Genomic DNA, 19,594 nt, shown 5'->3' with positions numbered 1-19,594 from the left:
GAAAGCAGGGTGACTTCATCGTGTTGCCAAAAATATGCTCTCTGATAAGGCTTGCCTGTGAAAGCCAATGAGGAATATGCATAGGTAGCATATAGCTATATAGCTGTATAAAGCTTTGCAACTCCTGCCGGTTAAGAGAAAGAGGAATCTTACAAGATCCCACCTTTCCCTCCTAAGAGGACAGAACCTGGCCGTGTTCAGTTCAGGTTCATCTGTGAAGGAATACATTAACCACCAGTGACAGATGCCCAACCACTCACAGCTCTTTTTGCTATGTTTGCACGTGCAAACGGTCATTAGCAAAGATTCCTGTCATCTTTGCCTATGCTCTGTATGGTCACCTTAATCCCAAAACCCAACAACCTTTGGCCAGCAGTGAGGAGGAGCTGCCAGGCTGCCTGCTTTGAGTGTTCTCCACAAGTCTGCAGCCTACAGGATCCTCTCAGCATCTCTACATCTTGAAGGGTTGCGGTGGGCATGGCAGGGCCTTCACCATCCTCTGCTGCAGTCGTCTCCTAAAGATTCACAAACAGGATTTTCAGAAGCAGTTCCGTGACTTAAAAGCATCTGTTTTTATTGGGCGCCAGTGGTATATGTGCTCCCACAGCATCTAGGTCCTTTGAAAGCTCTGTTCTCCAATTTAAGGCAGTCTATAAGCAAACATCTTTAGATCGCTTCTCGCCACAATTAGCAGTAATTAACAAGAACATATGTGTCACTGCCTTGCAGAAGCAGCTAGAAATTGCATTGCCCAGAGGAGGCATCTGCAGGATCAATACAATTCATCCTCTTTTTGTGCATGAAACTGTTAGGGCCTCTTCAAGCCAGTGATCAGCCATCCCTTTGTCCCCTTGCTGTGACACCCATGATTCAATATACCACCTTCTCTTTTCCCTCCCTGCTCACCCCTGTACCTGCATTAACACAAGTCTGGGCTGTGAGCACGCCAAGATTTGAGTGGCTGTGTCACAGCTCTTCCCTGCCATGATGTGGCATCCCTACAGACACAGCTCCCACCGCTGTGTGGGGATGCAGCATTCAAGTAAGGAGGGGATGTGGAGGCCCTGCCCAGCATGATGCAGCACCAAAGGTATCTGTGGTATGAGATAGGTGAGCTTGTTTGTTAGCAAATGGAATCAACAGTGGGATGTTTCTGCATGACTCACAAGTGGAGCCCCCAGTACAGATAAACAGCGCTCAGACTTTCATCTGGTTCTGTCCCGGGCCAACCTGGCCCATGAGCTTTGCTGGGGGGGGTCAAGAGATGAGAACTAGAGGCTTCCTTTTTGAAAAAAATGTCAGAGAAGACAGAGTGTGGCTCAGTCCTAGCTCTTAAATCAGCTGATCATACAACCATAGCACTACAGAATCATTTGGGTCTGAAGGGACCTTTAAAGATCATCCAGCTGAACCTCCCTACCACAAGCAGGAACATTTTTCACCAGACCAGGTTTCTCAAAACCCTACCCAACCTGGCCTTGGACACTTGAATGATGGGGCATCCACAACTTGTCTGGGCAATCTGTTCCAGTGCCTCACTATCCTCATAAACAATTTCTTCCTTTTATTTAATCTAAATCTACCCTCTTAGTTTAAATTCATTGCCCTTTGTCCCATCACTAGAGGCCCTGGTAAAATGTCTCTCTCCTTCTTTCTTGTAAGATCCCCTTTAATTACTGAGAGGCTGCAATAAGATCTCCCTAGAACCTTCTCCAGGATGAACAGACCCAACTCTCAGCCTTTCTTCACAGAAATGTTCCAGCCTTCTGAGTGATTTTTGGCCCTCCTCTGGGCCCACTCCAAGAGGTCCGTGTTTTGTGCTAGGGGCTCCAGAGCTGAATGCCATACTCCAGGTCGGGTTTCACAGGAGCAGAGTAGAGTGGGACAATCACCTCCCCTGACCTGCTGGTCACACTTCTGATGCAGCCCAGCATATGGTTGGCTTTATGGGCTGCAAGTGCAGCTGGGTCACATCCAATTGTTCATCCACTAGTACTCCCAAGTCCCTCTCCTCCAGGCTGCTCTGAACCCATTCTTCCCTAGCCTTTACTGATATTGAGGACTGCCTCAACCCAGATGTAGGACCTTGCACTTGGCTTTGTTGAATTTTGTGAGGTTCACATGGGCCCACTCCTCCTTTTATATGGCATCCCTGGCCCTACTGAATCCAGGGCACCACTCAGCCTGATGTCCTTCGCAGAATTTCCGAAGGTGACTCAGTCTCACTGTCTGTGTCGTTATTAAAGATATTGAACAGTACTGGTTCCAGTACAGGACCCTGAGGGACACCACTTGTTGATGATCCCCATTTGGATGCTGAGCCATTGACTGTAACTGGATCCCATCCAGCCACTTCTTTATCCATCAAATAGTCCATCAATCAAGTCCATCTCTCTCCAAATTAGAGGTAAGAATGCTGTGTAGGACCATGCCAAAGTCAATACAGAAGTCCAGGTAGCTGACAGGTAGCTTACTTTCTGTTAGGTTGGAGTGGTTCATCCTGCACTGCATTTCCCAAGGATATCAGAGGTCATACCTGCATTTCAGTTTGTGCCTGGTGGGATCCCCATTACCTGGAGGCTCTCTGAAGGCAGAGGTCCGGCCTCACTGGCTTTGGACTCTTTCCTGTAACTGAGAAATGAGGATCCAGCCCACAGCAGGGAAGGAGTTAAGTGCTTGACCAGCTGCTGTCTGTGAGGCACTGAATTCCTTTCCCGTGCAATCCAGCAGCCAGTGTCAGGACAGCTATATTTAGAAAGCTGATAAAGGTTTGGTGCCAACAGTTGTCCTGCCCCTCGATGAAGAAGCTGTAGAGAGAGCGAGAGGGGAGCAGCTGATTGCTTTCCTCCGGTACCATTCCTTGCTGTCTTCAGTGGACTCCTTTGCCGTGCCTCCAGCAGAGACCCCCAGTGGAGCCATCCAGGCACAGGGGGTAAGTTCCTTTTCCTTGCTGCCCTGTCTCCCTGCTCACTGCCCCGTGAGTGACCACGAAGCCATGATCCTCCAGCCTGAGCCCAGCTGCCGGGCCCTTGGGAGCTGCCACTGGCTCTTGTGGTACTGAGGCAAGAGTCCCTCTGCCTGGGCCAGGGCAAGTGTTGGCTGCTGTGTTTCCATGCTCCTAACTGAGCTACGGTGCCCTTGCTCTCCCACACCCAGGGTGAGAACAGCAGCCTCCACACAAAAGATTACAAGGACAAAGTCCCAAGCCTTCAAGCTCCTTTGGCCTTACGCTTTAGGAGCATTTCATTTTAGGGAGGCGAGGTCTCATGTTTCTTGCCCCTGACCCTCCTTCCAGCCCGGCTCGGGCTGTGTAGGCTCCTTCCAGCCACCATGCGCGGTCAGGGGAGTATAGAGTTTCTGCCCCGCCAGCCCTTCCTTCCTGGCCTTCCTGCACCCTTACTCACAGGCAAAAGAGCATTGGCGCTCGCTGGGTGGCAGCCAGGGAGCTGCATGAGGCCTTGGGAATGGCAGGCGCCCTGGTAGGGGAGCCAGTGTAGCTCTTGTGGAAAGGTCTCCTTGCAGGAACAAAGTGTGGGAGCCTTTCTGCTGTACCCCCCTGCTACTTACGCCCCACGGCCGGGGAATGGCCTCCCATGCAGAGCTGTGTAATGGCTCTCCCTCCTGCCCTGCTCCCCTTGTAGCGGATCCCCTGGCAGCCGCCATGGCCAGCGGCAGAGATTCGGACAGCGAGCCGGCAGTGCCCGAGGAGGAGGAGGAGGAGGCGGGCCCGGATGTGAAGGCCGTGCAGGCCCATTACCTGCGCAGCCCTTCGCCCAGCCGGTGAGTCCACAGGCACTGCCACAGCCTCCTGGCAGCACGTGGGGAGTGCTGCCCTTCCCTGCTTTCCCTTCCTTCCTCTGCATGCTGGCACTTGGGCCAAGCTGAGCCCGGGGATTCCCTGCCCTCCTAAGGTGGGGTCAGTGTGCCAGCACCGAGAGAGCCTGCAGAGACAGGACTCCTGCACTAATTAATCCACCCCACTGGGAAAGTGCATAGTGGGGATAAACTGCAGGAAGGATTACTGTGGGCTGGTGTTGTCCCTCTTCCCTGTCTCACCCTCTCATACACCTATGCTGAAACTTCTGATCTAATTTCAACTCTCCCCAAATTCATCTTTATGTCCATTATAAGGACTTGTGGATTTTTTAATGTTGATATTAGGCTTTTCCAGCCCCAGAAAGGCCAAGGGTCTTGGGATTTGGGTTTGATTCAGAACCAACTTTAGCTACAGGCTTCAGGCACTGAACAGGAGACTGCGACAGCACAAGCAGAAATTGAGTTACCTCAAGCAAAACAGCATGATTAGATGTGTTTTCTCCTAATACAAGGAAAAATACACCCCTTTGTTCCCTTTTCCTAAAGCAAATGCTCTGCAGGGCTTTCTGTATCCTTTGAGATGCTTTAGCTGAAAGCAAGGAGTAGGGATTGAGTTTGAAAAGAACCTGCCCCAGTGGCCCTCAACAAGTAGGAGGTTATGAAATGTTTCCTGCTAACTGTGGGACACTGCAGAAAAATTAAGATGGAGTACTTACTTCATTTAACCACATGTATTTCAAAATTGTTTAGGAAGATCACTGAGCACACATAAAGTAAAATCATGTGTTGTAAAATGATGTATTCAGCTCTCTCTTACTGCTCATCAGTCACTCAAAATGAACAGAAGCATCTCTCCAGTTTATTTGCCTTGCCTTGTCTCGCCTTGCCTTGCTTTGCCTTGCCTTCCTTTTCCTTCCCTTCCCTGTTCCTTTTTTTCCTCCCTTTCCCCTTGTCAATGACTAAATACAGTGATGAAAATGGCAAGATCCTTCCCAGCCAGAAGGGGGTTGTTGAAGGACCCAGGCCTGGGCAGTTCTGTGTTTCACGGATGCTCAGGGCAGCTACAGGTAAAATGTGTTGAGGCTGTGGTGGCAGATTATTACCTACTGTTACCTTTTTATTGAGCTTGGAGGCAACCTTTACAGCAAAAGGAATTGAAGGCAGGGTGTAACTGCAAATTTGTGTCAGCTCCTGTAAATGAGACTGAAACTCCCCTTGCTCATCTCGTAAACTCCTTTGAAGAACTAGAAAAGGATTACTTTCCGTCACGGTTGACAAGTGCTGGAACTCAACTAAATGACCTGGATGAGCCCGTTAAGTGGTTTCCGATGACTGTGCCCCCTGCTTTGATTCTGGAGCCTGAAAGCGGTTCAGCTCTCCAGACACTGCTGTACTCTGACTGCATATTAATCACCCTCCCTCTCCTGCTTTAATTAAACAAAAACTGTATTGCAAGTCTGCAAGCCTGCACTGCCAGAGAGCCTCTGTGATGGCAGCAAACTTGTCCTAGTGATTTGTACCATCTATTTGGAAGGAGGTTTAGAGGGTGTAGATCAGGGAAAAAGCTCTGTGAAATACTTTGTTAAGATGGTCTAACTGAGAGACTGAATTTTCTTGGACTGTATAGGCGAATCCAGATGCAAATACATTTGTTTTTGAGATTGTGGCCGCTTTTTTCTTAACAAAAATTTACTACACTATGTCAAATAACTCCCTTCAAAGCTGTTTGTGGGTGTCACAGTGGTTTCTGACCCACAGTTACACAACACTGAGCAAGTGGAGAGACTGACTACAGGTTCATGTTCTGAAGTGCCCAATGTACAAAGTACTGAGGGAGAGATTCACGGGCTTCAATCTCAGTGCTTGCACTGCAGCTTGTGGTAACTTAAAGGATGCTTGTGGGCAATTAACTGGCAGAAAGACAACCCAACAGTTTTCTAGTGTAATCTGTTTTGAATTACTCAATAAATTCTAGTTAGGACCGTATTTTATGTCTGTCTAAGTGAGAGTTACTTGTGAGACTGTTTCTTGTGATCCATCCCCCTCCCAGTTTCAAACCAGACACTGATCTTCTCTACCCATAAACTCCTCCACCAGGCAATTGGTTTGCACTCAGAGCCCCTTGCAGCTTCTCCCCGTGAGACCTGTCTGCATCCTGCAAACACTGGATGCAAAGGCATCTTTGAAGCCTGTAGTGCCATGCTGGCGAGCAGAGTGGGAATGAGGGGTGGGAGAAGAGCTGGGACTTCCCTTCTACAATCAAAGGATGCTCACTGCTCCAGTTCCCTGCTGTTCCCCTCTGGAATGGGTGAAGAGGGCTAAAGTCCTGGGGATGGGATCCCAGTGGAGGGCATTTGCCTAACATGCAGTGTGGTTGGTTGGCAGGTATTCGGTGGTATCAGACACTGATACAGAGAGCATCTTCATGGAGCCAATCCATCTGTCATCTGCTGTGGCTGCCAAACAAATCATCAAGGAAGGTAAGAGAACTATGTAAGTTATAGAGACCTGACTTACACTTGTTTTGCCTTTCTCATCTACAGATCCTAAATGATAAAAAAGCCCTTAAGAGAAAATTCCACCTGAAGTAGAGAAATAACAACTTACAGAAAGGTTTGGTGACTTCCTTTGAAGTTGTGCAATGAATCTGTGGCAGAATTGTGTACTGCAGGGGTAAATACAATTTGAGTGCTGATTGCTCGCTGCAACAAACTAAATTAGAGTAGAATGGAATAGAACAGAACAGAATGGAGTGTTTCAGTTTAAAGGATATACATGATCATCTAAGTCCAACTATCAGGGCTGACCAAAAGTTAAAGCATATTATTAAGGCGCTGTCCACCACCTCTTAAACACTGTCAGGGATGGGGAATCAACCACCTCTCTAGGAAGCCTGTTCCCATGTTTGACCACCCTCTCAGAGAAGAAATGCTTCCCAGTGTCCAGTCTGAATCTCCCCAGGTCAGCTTTGAACCATTCCCACATGTCTGATCACTGGATACCAGGAAGAAGAGCTCAGCAGCTCCCTCTCCACTTTTCCTCTTCAGGAAGGTGTAGGCAGCAGCTGCATTCTTCTGGGCCTGGAAAAAGGGTGCCCTTAACTCCCAGGCCTTTGGCCAGAGTGGGACTGAGAGGACAGCGTGCCCTTCTCATTGCTAATTGCTACCCTGAGGCAGTTGCTAGGTGAGCATGTACATGCCCACATTGCAGACAGAACGGGGTGATGTTTCTGAGGAAAAAAGCCACAAGGCTTGTCCCAGGCACAAGTAATGACAGCTCATATATTTGCATTGTTTTTATGTGCTTTTACTTACAATGTCAGTTTATTCCAGAGCTGAAGACAAAGGACATCAGGGTAGACTCAGTGTGTCCCAGGATATTGGAGTCTGCGCAGCAGCTGATGGTGGAAGACCTGTACAACCGAGTTAAGGAAAAGATTGATGACACCAGCTTGTTTAACACGCCTTGTGTGATGGACTTGCAGAGGGCACTTGTGAAGGACAGGCTGGAGACCCCCAGGGATGCTGTGGATGAAGTCTGGCCTAATGTCTTCATAGCAGAAAAGTGAGTGTCGGCTTTTGTCATCAAGTTGAGTGAGATTCCCACTAAAGGGTCAAATGGAACCACTGAAGGCATAACATGTATTACATGCATCTAATACCTTTCATCCCTAGAGAGCCCTAAAGTGTTTTTCAGACTGTGCTCACAGAAATCTCTATGCACTGGAAAGTAAATACTTCTGGAATAGAATCAGCAGCTCTCCTATGCTATTTAGATGCTTCAATAGTTTAGGAGAGGAAAAGACAAATAAGCCCAAATTCCACTGTTCTGGTTGGAATCTGGGCCTAAAATTGGAACTAAAGTCATTGTTACGTAAAAGGGAGTTAAAAAGGTAATGCCATAGCAAATGTCAAGTAAACATGATTAGGTCTTTTGTACCATGGTACAACTGTCTGAGACACCTGGGTAAGTGACCAGACAGAATTACAAGAGGATACAGAGTAAAGCATCAATTATGGAGTGATAAAAATTGATAAGTAAGTACACAGCCTGAACCTAGGATGGCAGTACGAGTTTCAAATCAAGCTGGAACGGAAACAGAACATACAGCTCTACAGGTGAATACAGGCTTCTTGTTTTCCTTTTTCGGTGAGTATTGGAAAGAAATACCTGCGGAACTCTCTCAAAGGACATTAAGGTCTGAGTGGTACCTCATGCTGAATGAGTAACATGGGCTGGGAGTTGTGTAGACCTTGTAGCATGCAGCTTCTTTCCCACCCAGAATAGGAGCACTGATATCTAACATGTTTTTTTCCCTTTCTGCAGAAGCATTGCAGTGAACAAAAGCCGTTTGAAGAGACTGGGGATCACCCATGTCCTGAATGCAGCTCATGGTACAGGTGTCTACACAGGACCAAGTTTCTACAATGGTCTCAATATCCAGTACCTGGGCATTGAAGTGGATGATTTTCCAGATATGGATATCTCCAAACACTTCCGCCCAGCTGCAGAGTTCCTTGACGAAGCCCTGCTGACTTACAGAGGTAAGAGGAGAAGATTGCAGTGGTTCCAGCTTGGGAATTAACAGGGGGAAGCCTTACTCTGATAAACAGCTGCTGCCACATTTGTAATGGGGTAGAAGGCAGAGCCGTTGCTCTCTGCATGTGGTTACAGTGAACACTTCTTGCCCATTTCTGCCAGGCCTCATTCAAAACAGGAGGGAGCAAACTGGTAAGAGGAGGCAGCCCCAGCAGCCCCACAGCTTCAGGTTCAAAGTGGCTGCGAGTCAGCTCCTGCAGCTGCTTTGAAAGACCACGACTATGGCAAAGAGTAGAAGCCCTGCTGCTGTCAGATTTGCTGGACTTAATTCCATGGCAACTGTTTTTCTGTGGACCTCCAGTGCACACTGGTCATTTTGTTGCAAATTCAGTGGACAGTTAAAAATATCTTTTTGCAGTTCAGTATTGAAAGAAGCACCAGGATCTGTGATATCACTGATATTCTTCATATAAATTGTCAATTAACCTAATTTCTGTAGAGAGACAACAGATTACCTTCTAGTAGAAGTGACAGTAAGAAGAGTGTAAAGTTTTGTTCGTATACAAGGAGCGTTGAGCCAGTTTTAATAGCTCAACAATGCAAGGAGGATGCACCAAGGCAGAGGAGCCTTAGAAGAAGTGAGATGAAGGAGAGCTTCCCCTCTTGGTGAGCTGTTAGATTGGCTTTGCTGGCTGGTAAAACACTTGGAAGGCAACCAAGACTTTTGATGCTAAGAAAGGTATAAAAGAGATTTCAGGATTGTAGGAAGAGGTTCATTAGGTAAACTCTTGTGGTAACGTATCAGCAGTCAGAACGGTGGTGCTTAAATTGGCTTCATTAAGTTTCAGTGCAAACAGATTGATTAAACTGGAGTTTATCACACATTTAGAAACAGTAATTTCAGTTGTTTGCAAGCTAGCAAAGCCTCATTTACATTCTCTTTGTATTTACAAGCTTTTCTTTAGCTGTAATTTGCTATACAAGTAGCTTAAACCCCAAATAATTTTTCTGTGCCAAAGCTTGGTTTTCTGCAAGAGGTAGTCAATGCCATAAAATAAAGCAGATCCTGAGTTTTGATTCTTGCTCATACAGTCACTGGTGCAGGACAGTGGGTCCCAGTAGTTTGAAGCAGCTGGATCAGTTTGTCAGAGTCAAAATCAGCTCTTTTGTGATAGTTGCTTGGTTCTACTCTTCTAAGATGTAATAGGACTTTGACCTCCAGCCAGGCTACAATGTAATTGTTTGAAGGTACCTTGCAAAATTGATCTTGATTCTGGCAAAAATACAATTAAACTAATATAAAATTGTTATTTAAGTCCTATAATGTGCCTTATAGAAAAAATAAGTTACTTGCTTATCCTCCCAGTACCTTCCTGGAGGCTAATGCTAATACCTCTCTTTTTACATATTGAGAAACAAGCATGGGAAGCTTAAATGTCTGCCCCATGTCAGCCAGCAAGTCAAGAATGTCTCACTTGCCTTTCTAATACCTATTGTAAGCTTTTTGACTATTTGGGTAAGTGAAGTGTATAGGTGAAAATACAAATACTATTTAGATTGTTTGGAAATGTGCCCACCCCTGGTTTTTGAAACGAATGTGCTTTTTATTCATATGTATCTCGATTTTTATTAAGGTAAAGCTATCAAATATTTAGTATTGGTTTCAGTCACTGAAACATATAATCTGTGTAGTTTTTAACACTACTCAAAGAATGCTTTTGTGCTACATACCAGAGCATCCTGTCTGTTATTGGAAATAGCTGATTCCTTTCATACTCGCTATCTGTAGGGAGAATCCTTGTCAGCAGTGAGATGGGGATCAGCCGCTCAGCTGTGCTGGTGGCTGCCTACCTGATGATCTACCACCACATGACCATCCTGGAGGCTCTGATGACCCTGAGGAAGAAACGTGCCATCTACCCCAACGACGGCTTCCTGAAGCAGCTGCGGGAGCTCAATGAGCAGCTGTTGGAGGAGCGAGAGCTGGAGCGTTCTGGAGATGAGGAAGTGACTCCAAGCCAAAGTCCTCTTGCCTATGAAGGGACTTCTTCGCAGCTGGCTGGAGCTGGGGACTCAGGGAGCATCAAGGGAGCCAAAGCCCACTCCATCACAGTAGAAGAAGAGGACACCAGCAGCATGCTGGGTAGTTTTATGAGCTCTTCATCAGTGGAAAAAACCAGCTGGGTTTCCAAACACTCCACCCTGATCACTGAGGAGGAAGAGGAACAGTTGTATGAGGAATGGAGGAGGAAACAAGGCCTGTCTGCAAAGGAAACAGGAGTTCGCCATGAAAGAAGATCTCCAAAGCAGCTGGATCAGGAAGAGGAACAATCTGATGAGGATGTGGAACGGAGGATCCATGACTGGCAGTGTAGAAATGAAAAATACCAAATGGAGGGTACAGCCGGGGAGGAGGATGGTGAATACGGCATGGGAGGAAGACCTTACTCATCAGGTGAATTCAGTGATGCTGAGAGCGTGAGCAGTTTTGAGATCCGAACCCTAAAAAAACAGCTGGAAACCAGTGGCTTTAGCAGGATGAGGAGGAGCCGCACAGGCTCTATGTCTTCTGAGAGCACTTGGGACATGTGGAATCAGAGGCTTCTGGAGATTGAGAAAGAAGCTGCTCAGAGGTATCATTCTAGGAATAAAACTTGTGGGGAGAGACAATCCCCAGAAACGGGAAGAAAGGAGAGGGATGTGGATGAGGAGAGTGTGTTTTCAGACTCCTCCTGTAGCTCCTTCTACAATTTCTGCCAAAAGAACAAGGACAAGTTGACTCCTCTAGAAAGGTGGAAGGTCAAGAGGATCCAGTTTGGCTTTCACAAGAAGGATTTAGAACCATCGTCTGCACCATCTCCAGCAGAAGATGGCAGCCAGGCAGGTCAGGAGGAAACAGAAGGGAAGAGTTTGTCAGATATTGATCTGACTGCTTACCAGGCTTGGAAAATGAAGCGGCAGAAGAAGGTGGGCAGTGAAAGCAGCAAGGAGGAATTTGTGGAATTTGCCAAAACTGAGGATTCTGCTTCAGCTAAAAAGAAGCAGAGGCGTATAGAGCTCCTTGAACGTTCAAAGAAAATTTTAGAAGAAAGCCAGTCCATGTGCAGCTGGGAGACAGAGAGTACAATGAGTGGGAGTATTCCCCTGTCAGCTTTTTGGCCTTCAGCACCTTCTGCAAGTGGTGCCGACGATGCAGCTTCTGCCCTGAGCATGCAAACAAATCATTCATCTTTATCACAGGCCAGGAGTTGTACAGGAGCAATGCAGCCACAGATGCCAAATATACCACTTCCCAATCTCCCAGTTGGCCCAGGTGACACAATATCCATGGCAAGCATTCAGAACTGGATCGCTAACGTGGTCAGTGAAACCATTGCTCAAAAGCAAAATGAGATCCTGATGCTGTCCCGTCCATCGTCTGCCATGGCCTCCCTGTCAGGAGACCTTGGCAGGCGTGCAGATGATGACAAGGTTTCTCTTCTCAGTGCTCAGAGTGGCTCATCCCTTGCTGCCTCTCAGCTCCACCAGCAGGATCTGCGCAGGGCTGAGTCTCAGTCTGTGCTGTCTTGCAACACGTCCGTGAGTGCAAGGACAGAAGGGGCTACTTCAAACATGAAGACAACCCAGACAAGCAAGCCACTCTACAGCCTCTTTGCTGATGATGTTGACCTAAAGAAACTCAGGAGGAAGGAGAAGGAGATGCAAATGGAAATGAGAGAAAAAATGGCAGACTATCAAATTGAAAAGGTGATCAGAGACAATAAACGCAGCACTTTATTTAAAAAAAAGGTGACCAAAGCAGAGGAAAATGAAATAGAAGATGACATAGAGAATACAACAAACAGTCACAGGCGCCCCTTGCAAGCAGATTTTGACAGAACTGATGCAGTTTTTGATCTGTCCAGTCAACCTGCACCCTCAGGTGCACCAAAGTCAGAGACAGATACTGATATTACCAAGTGGCTCAACGGCCTGAAAGCAGAAAGAGAACCACCACCATATTATGATCAGACTGAAAAAGCTAGAGAGAAATATAGCAGATCATCCAAAGTTAGACAGATGGATTCTGAGACATCCAGTTACAGATTCTGCAGATCCCAAAGAAAAGAGCTAGATAGCTGTTCTTCCTACGAGTCAACAGGAGATTCACTGAGAACCATGTCAAGATTTTCCTCTGCTTCTGCAAAAGAGGACAAAAAGATGTACAAGTTCACAAGGTCCAGGGTCAGTGAGACAAGTTCCAGAGGAAACAGCCCAGAGCTGCATGTTTTCAGCTGGTCACCTGAACCACCCTTTGACTCTGAATCCCCTGAACCATCTACACAGAGCCGAGTTAGAGCTCATCATGTGGAGGCATGTGAAGAGGAGGCCAGGTCAGACGTGTCAGAATATGGAGCAAAGAGAAAGTTCACCCAGAGCTTTTCAAAGTCTGAAGAGGATGGAAAGAAGGAGGCAAAAGTGGAGCAAAGTGAAGAAAGGTTTGCATCCAGGCAGGTCTCTCAGTACAGGCGAAGCATGCGTAAAGAAGAGGAGGAAGAGATGGATGATGATGCCATTATTGCTGCTTGGAGAAGCCGACTAGAAGAAACTACAGCAAAGCTCCAGCGGAGAAGGGAAGAGTGACCAAGATCAGACTACAGGAACACAAGCAGAGCCACAGAGTCCCTGAATCACTCACTCATCATTATATTTTTGATAATCCTTTGTGGTTTGTAGGGCATTTCCTGCAGGTAGTTCTCTTCTTAATCAAAAGCGATGAAGGGAAGAGGTCAAGTTCTGCAAGTGTTTGTGGTTTGTCAGAAAGAAGATGCTGGTATTAAATGATCAATGTAGGTAGGAGCACAATGTTAGAAGCCATTAGGAGCCAGACGATGTTTCAGCAGCAAAAGCAGGTAACGGTGGCACCTCAAGTCAAAAGACCAATCACATCCCATTTTGGTTATTTCAATTTCCTAGTGTCGTTAAAGACTGGACATATTTTTTCTAGGATCTTTTTGATCATAAATGGAAGAAGCCAACAGCCTTTTCTAGGAACTTAAAGAATGTTTTTCTCTTAATCAGTTTTACTTTATACAACTGAGAAGATATTACCAGGTAGGCTCCATTTTCTGAACCTTACAAATGTCTACAGAAATAAGACAGTTCAGGGGAATACATGTTCTGTTTTACTTCACTAAGTAACAGAAGAAAAGTGGAATACTAGGAAAAAGAAGACGTCTCCTTTTTAGAAGTTCTGTGCAGTAATGAATGTACTCCTGTGGTACCATTGTTTTCTATTAGATGGAGTTATCTCTGCTCCAGTATGGTTGGTTCCTGCTAATAACTTCTGGTCAACAAAGGAAAAATGCAGTAATATTAACAGCCATCTAAAAACCATTTTTTGATGTAGTTAAAGAGATAGAGTTAGGATTAGTGTTAGTTTAGGCTGGGTTTCTGAGTATTGACTTCACTTTGGTTCATGTATGCAGCTCAGCTAAATCTGGGCTTTTGTGTTTATAGTCAGATTAATTTTCAACATGATTGCCTTGAAAGAAAAGAGCATTATACACAAACTTGACCTCGTAATAAAATTGTTTAATTAGACCATGGGTGTAAGGCACCATGGACCTAAGAAGAAATTGTGTGTCTGTGAAGGTGGCACCCGGAAGGTTACTTTTGGAGGTGGTGGTGGGTTCAAATGGCACCTTACAGTTAAAGTGTTGTTTGTATCCTGAGCTACAGAGGAAGAAGCCCAGCATCCATGTTAACTGAGTACTCCAGGTTAAGAGCCTCTGGTCTTTCCATGCCCTGCAGAGCCTTGTGAGCTCGTGTGACATAACCCACCAGCTTGCCACAGCATCACTTGTGTGTCTTCACACACCACAGCACCCAGCTCTCACCAGTCAACATCCTCCACCTGTCTCTTATAAGCACATAGGGCAGTTTCTACTGACTTTGACTCTGGAATTATCAGTTCCCTCTTCTGTACAGACTGTATTTTGAACCAACAAAGCCCTCTGGCAGAGCTGAATATAAAATGACAATGGAGGGATGATGTAGTAGCGCTCTCTCGCAGGAAGTTTGTCTTTTTCTTGTAATCTCTTCTCCCTCCCACTGTGATGCTTAGAGCTCACCATTACCATTATGTTAGTACCTCTCCCTATTTTAATTGTGTAATATAGACAGCAAGCTCCACAGGGCAAGGGCCTGCTCTTTGTCCCTGTCTGTATGGCGCTACACACATCAGCAGTGCTATCTAAATAATGGTTACTGATAACAAAATGCAGCTGGCAATTTTCCTAAACTTGGAATCATTTCTCTCAACTATAACTCACTGATTAGACATTATCCCTGCTTCTCTGAAGATAAAGATGATTCTTTCTGACAGCCAGGACTGGGGTAAATGATAGCTACTTATTGTCAGGTGAATGGAGGCTCAAAATCAGGTGATTGAACAGTAACAGAGGTAGAAAAAATAAGAGAAATAACTTACTTGTGTGAGTTGTTTTGAGGTTTGGGGTGTTTTTAAGTAAACGCAGATTACATTTCTGAAATACATAAGGAACATGGTCATGTTAATGTTTCAGGCATGCAGAGGATGCTCTAAGGTTTATAATGCTCTTCTACTATAAAATAATATATAATACAATGCATCCCTTGTTTCTGCATATTTCTGTGAGTTGTTATTTTTTAAAGTAGTGAAATTCCAGGCCTTGAGCCACATTCTGAGAATTTATATTGCATTTCTGCAGTGTGTGTTAGGATAGGCATTTTCCTCTTTCTTCCTCCCTGGTGAAGTTGCTCTGTGGAAAACAGCTCTGCATAGACATATTAGGAGCTTGCTTTAATTTCACCCTAGAAAAGGTCTTAAGTTTTGATGGATCAAAGTGGAAGTGTGCAATACCTTCTGGCACTGAATTTACTTTTTTATCAAAGGCTGATTCCCTCAGAAAAATCCCTCTGCTGCTTCCTGTGCCTGGATGTTCCCAGCAGACAAGCCTGTCCTCTGCAGTACTGTAGGGGGCATCTCGCGCTGTAAAAGACGAGCAGTAGATGATGTAGTAATTGGTTTCATTTTGCACTGTACAGCACAGCCTTTGTTTGGGCAGCATTTTGATTTAAACACTAATCTAGGTCTGCTGCACAAATAAATTATTCAAGACCGAGGGGCAGAATATGGTTCTGTAACAAGTCTGAGCCAGACCATCCTGATAGCGAGTTTTGACCCTTGTGAGAAAGGGTTAAGTGGGTTCTGCTGACTCATTGAGGTAGGTGGCTTATTAGTTCACTTGTGTAAAAGGGAGATAAAAATGGTTTGCTGGGGAGAGGCCATCTAAGATGCTGGCTGAGCAGCCATGAGGGAGAAGCCTTAGAAATAGCTGAGCTTTATTTTCTTATTGCTTATATCCTTGTTAATAAAGCCAAACCCCCAAAGCAATAAGGGGGTGGGGATCATTTTGGACTCCATGCAGTATATGGCCAGTGCTTGAAAGCAAGATGGGAAGGGCTCCAGCTCCCAGGTATAAATTACATGAAACAGTGACATAAAGACCTTGCATGGTGAAAATATTAAAGCATTCAGTCATAAGACCAATAACCAGGAGAGACAGAAATGGAGGGGTTGAAGGCAGGCTAGAAAGTCAGGTTTTAAGATGAGAATTTAGAAGGAGATAAGGAATTGCTGAAAGGGGAGAGGTCTGCACAGATTGTTTCAGGTGACCAGAGCTGCAGAGTGAATGGTTTTTCAGCAATGACACCAGTCTGACACTAGATTAAAAGAGTAAATAAGTACCCAAATTTATCTAGGAAGGATTTTTCAGCAAAGATGCGCTGGGACTGATATTTTTTCTCCCTCTCAGTTTGCTGCTGTAGGCAAGAGGGGTTTTTTGGCATTGTATAGTGGAAGGTGAAAGTGCAAGGAGCATCCATACGGTCAGTTAAGAATATAAACACAAGAACATCAGAAAGGCTGTATGGGGTCAGAGCAAAGGTCCATCTGGCTCAATATCCTGTCTCTGATAGAGAACAACAGCGAATACCTAGGGAAGAATATATACAGTGATAAAAGTGTTATTTCCCCAGCACGATCTTGCAGCTTCTAATCATTTGCAACTCAAGGACTTCCTAAGCCAGGTGTGATATTTTTGTATTTAATAGCCCTTAATAGATTTTCCTTCTATGGAGCTGCCTAGTAATTTTTGAGTTATAACCACTATAGCCTTGTACCCACTAGCCTCTGTGATCTCTTGTAGCAAGAAGTCCCACAAGTTACTGTACACAAAATGCTAAGCCATCTTCTTTCTGCCTGTTCTGAGCCCTTTGCCCACTAGCCTTTAATTGCCAACATAGTATCTGTTTAGTATCTACATGTCCCATGAGATTTTACCCCCTCTTCTGTCATTCTGTCTCATCCTTAGCTCTCTGGTTTTCAGCCTGAGTTACTAATTCCTCATATAGGGGCTGCTCCATGTCTCTTCATTATCCTGGCCATTCTTCTCTGAACCCTTTCTAGTTCTGCTTTGTCATGTTTGAGATGAGGGACCAAATCCTCACACAGTATCCAGGGTGCAGGTGTGGCAGGGATTTATCCTACGGCATATTGACCTTTTTTTTCTCTTTTCTGTTCCTTCCCTATTGACCCCTAACAGTCTGCATGTTTCTTTGGCTGTTGCTGAGCACTAGAGTGATGTTGTCATAGAACTACTTATAATATACACCAAATCTTGTTGTTGGGTGGCAATGGTCAGCTCTGAGTTCATTGTTTTGTTAAGTTTTCTTATTTGTAATGTTTTACATTTATTAGCCTTGAATTTCACCTGCCATCTTAGTTCTAAGTCTCTCAGTCAGAGTAGGTCCTTCTGTGTTTTTCCACAGCTGTCCTCTCATTTCTGCTACTCTGTTTCCTTCATGTCCTTTGAAGAAGGTAGAAACTCAGAGGATGTGGGAAGCAAAGAAGTTAAGGAGGGATAGATGAGAGAGAAACCCATTTGATGTTGGTCTGCTTGAAGTAAGAAATAAGAAAGTCATGAAAGCCAGAGAGCTAGGAGATAAATGTTCAAAAGGAGATCTGAAGACAATAGGCAAATTAAGAAGGGGACCTGCAGTGGTCAGAGACAGGAAGATATGTATGTAAGCCAAAGAGGCTGGTGCAAAACATTAATTTGTTTAGATGTATAAAAATCTGGGGAAAGGTTATGAGGCAACCTCTGTGGGAAGAAAGGAGAGTTACAGAAGTTACACATCTGTGAGAAATGTGAAGGGGACTGCGAGAAATGGAAAGAGTGAGAGACATTAGTGGGACACCAATGATAAAATGACTGGTGCTGGACTGGGAATTCAGTGTGGTACAAGCAAGTTTGAAGGAAGCAGAAATGTGCCAGAAATACGTTATTCCTACTGTAAGAGCTGCATTTTGCATCATAATACTGATAGGTGCGGGGCCATGGCCCATTTCCCCCAGCTAGGAATTTCAGGACAATGTGATTTATTGCGTGCGGCACTAGCTTAGACTGGATAATTTTAAAAGGAGTTTAGCACCATTTCCTTCCTTTACAGCTCCTTGAAAAATGCTTACACATTAGCTGTGGTGGAGAGCTAGGTGAATTATGAGACAAAAAGTTTTATTTGGGGAGGTTATGTTGCATTGCCTGCCTTTCCTTAAAAGGTGTAGCTGGAATACATTCAATATAGACATTATAATGTGAAAACATGATATCCATGACCTTCCTAAATTTATAGACAATCCAACAAAGATACTGAAAGCATGTGATTAATATAGTCTAGGGCTTGGAAACAGACACTGCATACTCATGTAATCCAGCAAAATCTCTTTGAGAGCTACCTGCCTATTCTCTGGAATTTCACTTGTCATTTAGAAAAATGAAAGTGGGTCAAATCTCTGGCTGTTCTAATTGTGAAGAAAACTTCCAGAATGGGAAGTATGTGTAACAAATAAACTGTTCTCTAGAGAGGTGAGAGCACAGGTCTAAATGGTGTGTGAATTGCCCCAGTCATTTCATCAAGGTTCTAACTTATTTGCCCAGAAGTAATAATTTAAATGTCAATAATATTTGTCACCCTGTGCTTCGTGTAATAAATTGAGAAAGGTTCACAGTGCATGTATTTAGGTTGTGTATTGCCAATACCAGCATAATCTGCCCGAATGAATACCCTGTCAGTTTGGTTGGTTTTGTTGTTTTCTGGTTTTGTTTTTTTTTTGCTAGGGCTGCCTTTTGTTCTTTGGTACATTTCAACATACTCAGGAGCTGATTTCACGTTGTTTCTATCTATCCTCCTGTCACAACCACTCAGTAGCTTCTGAGCTTGGTGTTTTCCTGTGACTGTTGTTCCTCTGCCACAGGGTACACATGCACACAAACACACACAGAGAAAACATTATTTGTGACTTATAAAAGCAGGCAACAATATGAATTCAGTTCTTCCCAGGACTATCCAAGTGTGGCGATGTGAAAACTGTCTTAGAGAGAAGGAGAAGGGACATCCTGTCTGTGCTTTGAACCTTCCCCTCTGGATTGCATTTCATTTTTATTTGCATGTATCTTTAAAATAGACAATTTTAATCCTTACACAAGAGCGCAACTGCTTCCACATCTGATTCATACCTGCAGGTAAACTGGTTTACTTTTAGTTAAGAGATGTGTGCCCTGGAAGACACAAATGTGTGTAATAGAAAACTAGCTTCATTGTTAACAATGAAGAGAACAGTGTCTCTACATAATCAATCAATCAATCAATCAATCACTTTTTTTCTTCCAGTGCACCCTTCATGCCAACATGCCTGAATGCTTTATGGTCATTAAATTAAATCAAAGAATACACCACGGAATGGACAAGGCCAGATCAATAAATCTTAAAACCTGATTCAAACTTACCAAGGACTCTGCACAAGTAGCCATGACAGGAAGGATGACTCCAGTCAGAAGGGCATGTGTGTGGGCATAAAACTGAAACAAGACTTAGGTGATACTAATTAGAGGACAGAAACGTTTAAAGGAACTGGTAATTTTTATAGCATCACCCAACTGCCAACAGCATCGACCTGCAGCTTAATATCTTAATCTTCAGATTTCTGAGCAATATAAGAAAACAACCATGGTGGCAAGAACTTTTTACAACTGGTCAGAAAGCTGTACAGTTCAGGGCACCTCTTGCCACGAACATGGCTAATTTTAAAGATTTGCCTATTTGTGATCTTCCATTTGATTATTGCAGGGCACCATATTAAAGAAAGATGCAATAA

At 44.7% G+C, this 19,594-nt stretch overlaps 1 protein-coding gene across 1 annotated transcript; it reads left to right on the top strand.

Annotated features, from left to right (window-relative positions):
* Positions 1-2,856: 2,856 nt before the first annotated feature.
* STYXL2 (serine/threonine/tyrosine interacting like 2) lies at positions 2,857-19,291 on the top strand. The gene is made up of 6 exons (XM_048294964.1): positions 2,857-2,932; positions 3,642-3,780; positions 6,202-6,296; positions 7,149-7,380; positions 8,143-8,360; positions 10,145-19,291. Exons 2-6 carry the CDS (start codon positions 3,662-3,664, stop codon positions 12,976-12,978), a joined length of 3,498 nt encoding a protein of 1,165 aa, XP_048150921.1. The 5' UTR covers positions 2,857-2,932; positions 3,642-3,661; the 3' UTR covers positions 12,979-19,291.
* The last annotated feature ends 303 nt before the right edge of the window (positions 19,292-19,594 follow it).

This window comes from Corvus hawaiiensis, chromosome 2 (assembly GCF_020740725.1).
Source record: "Corvus hawaiiensis isolate bCorHaw1 chromosome 2, bCorHaw1.pri.cur, whole genome shotgun sequence".
Taxonomy (NCBI): domain Eukaryota; kingdom Metazoa; phylum Chordata; class Aves; order Passeriformes; family Corvidae; genus Corvus; species Corvus hawaiiensis.
This window is presented reverse-complemented; position numbering and strand designations above follow the sequence as displayed.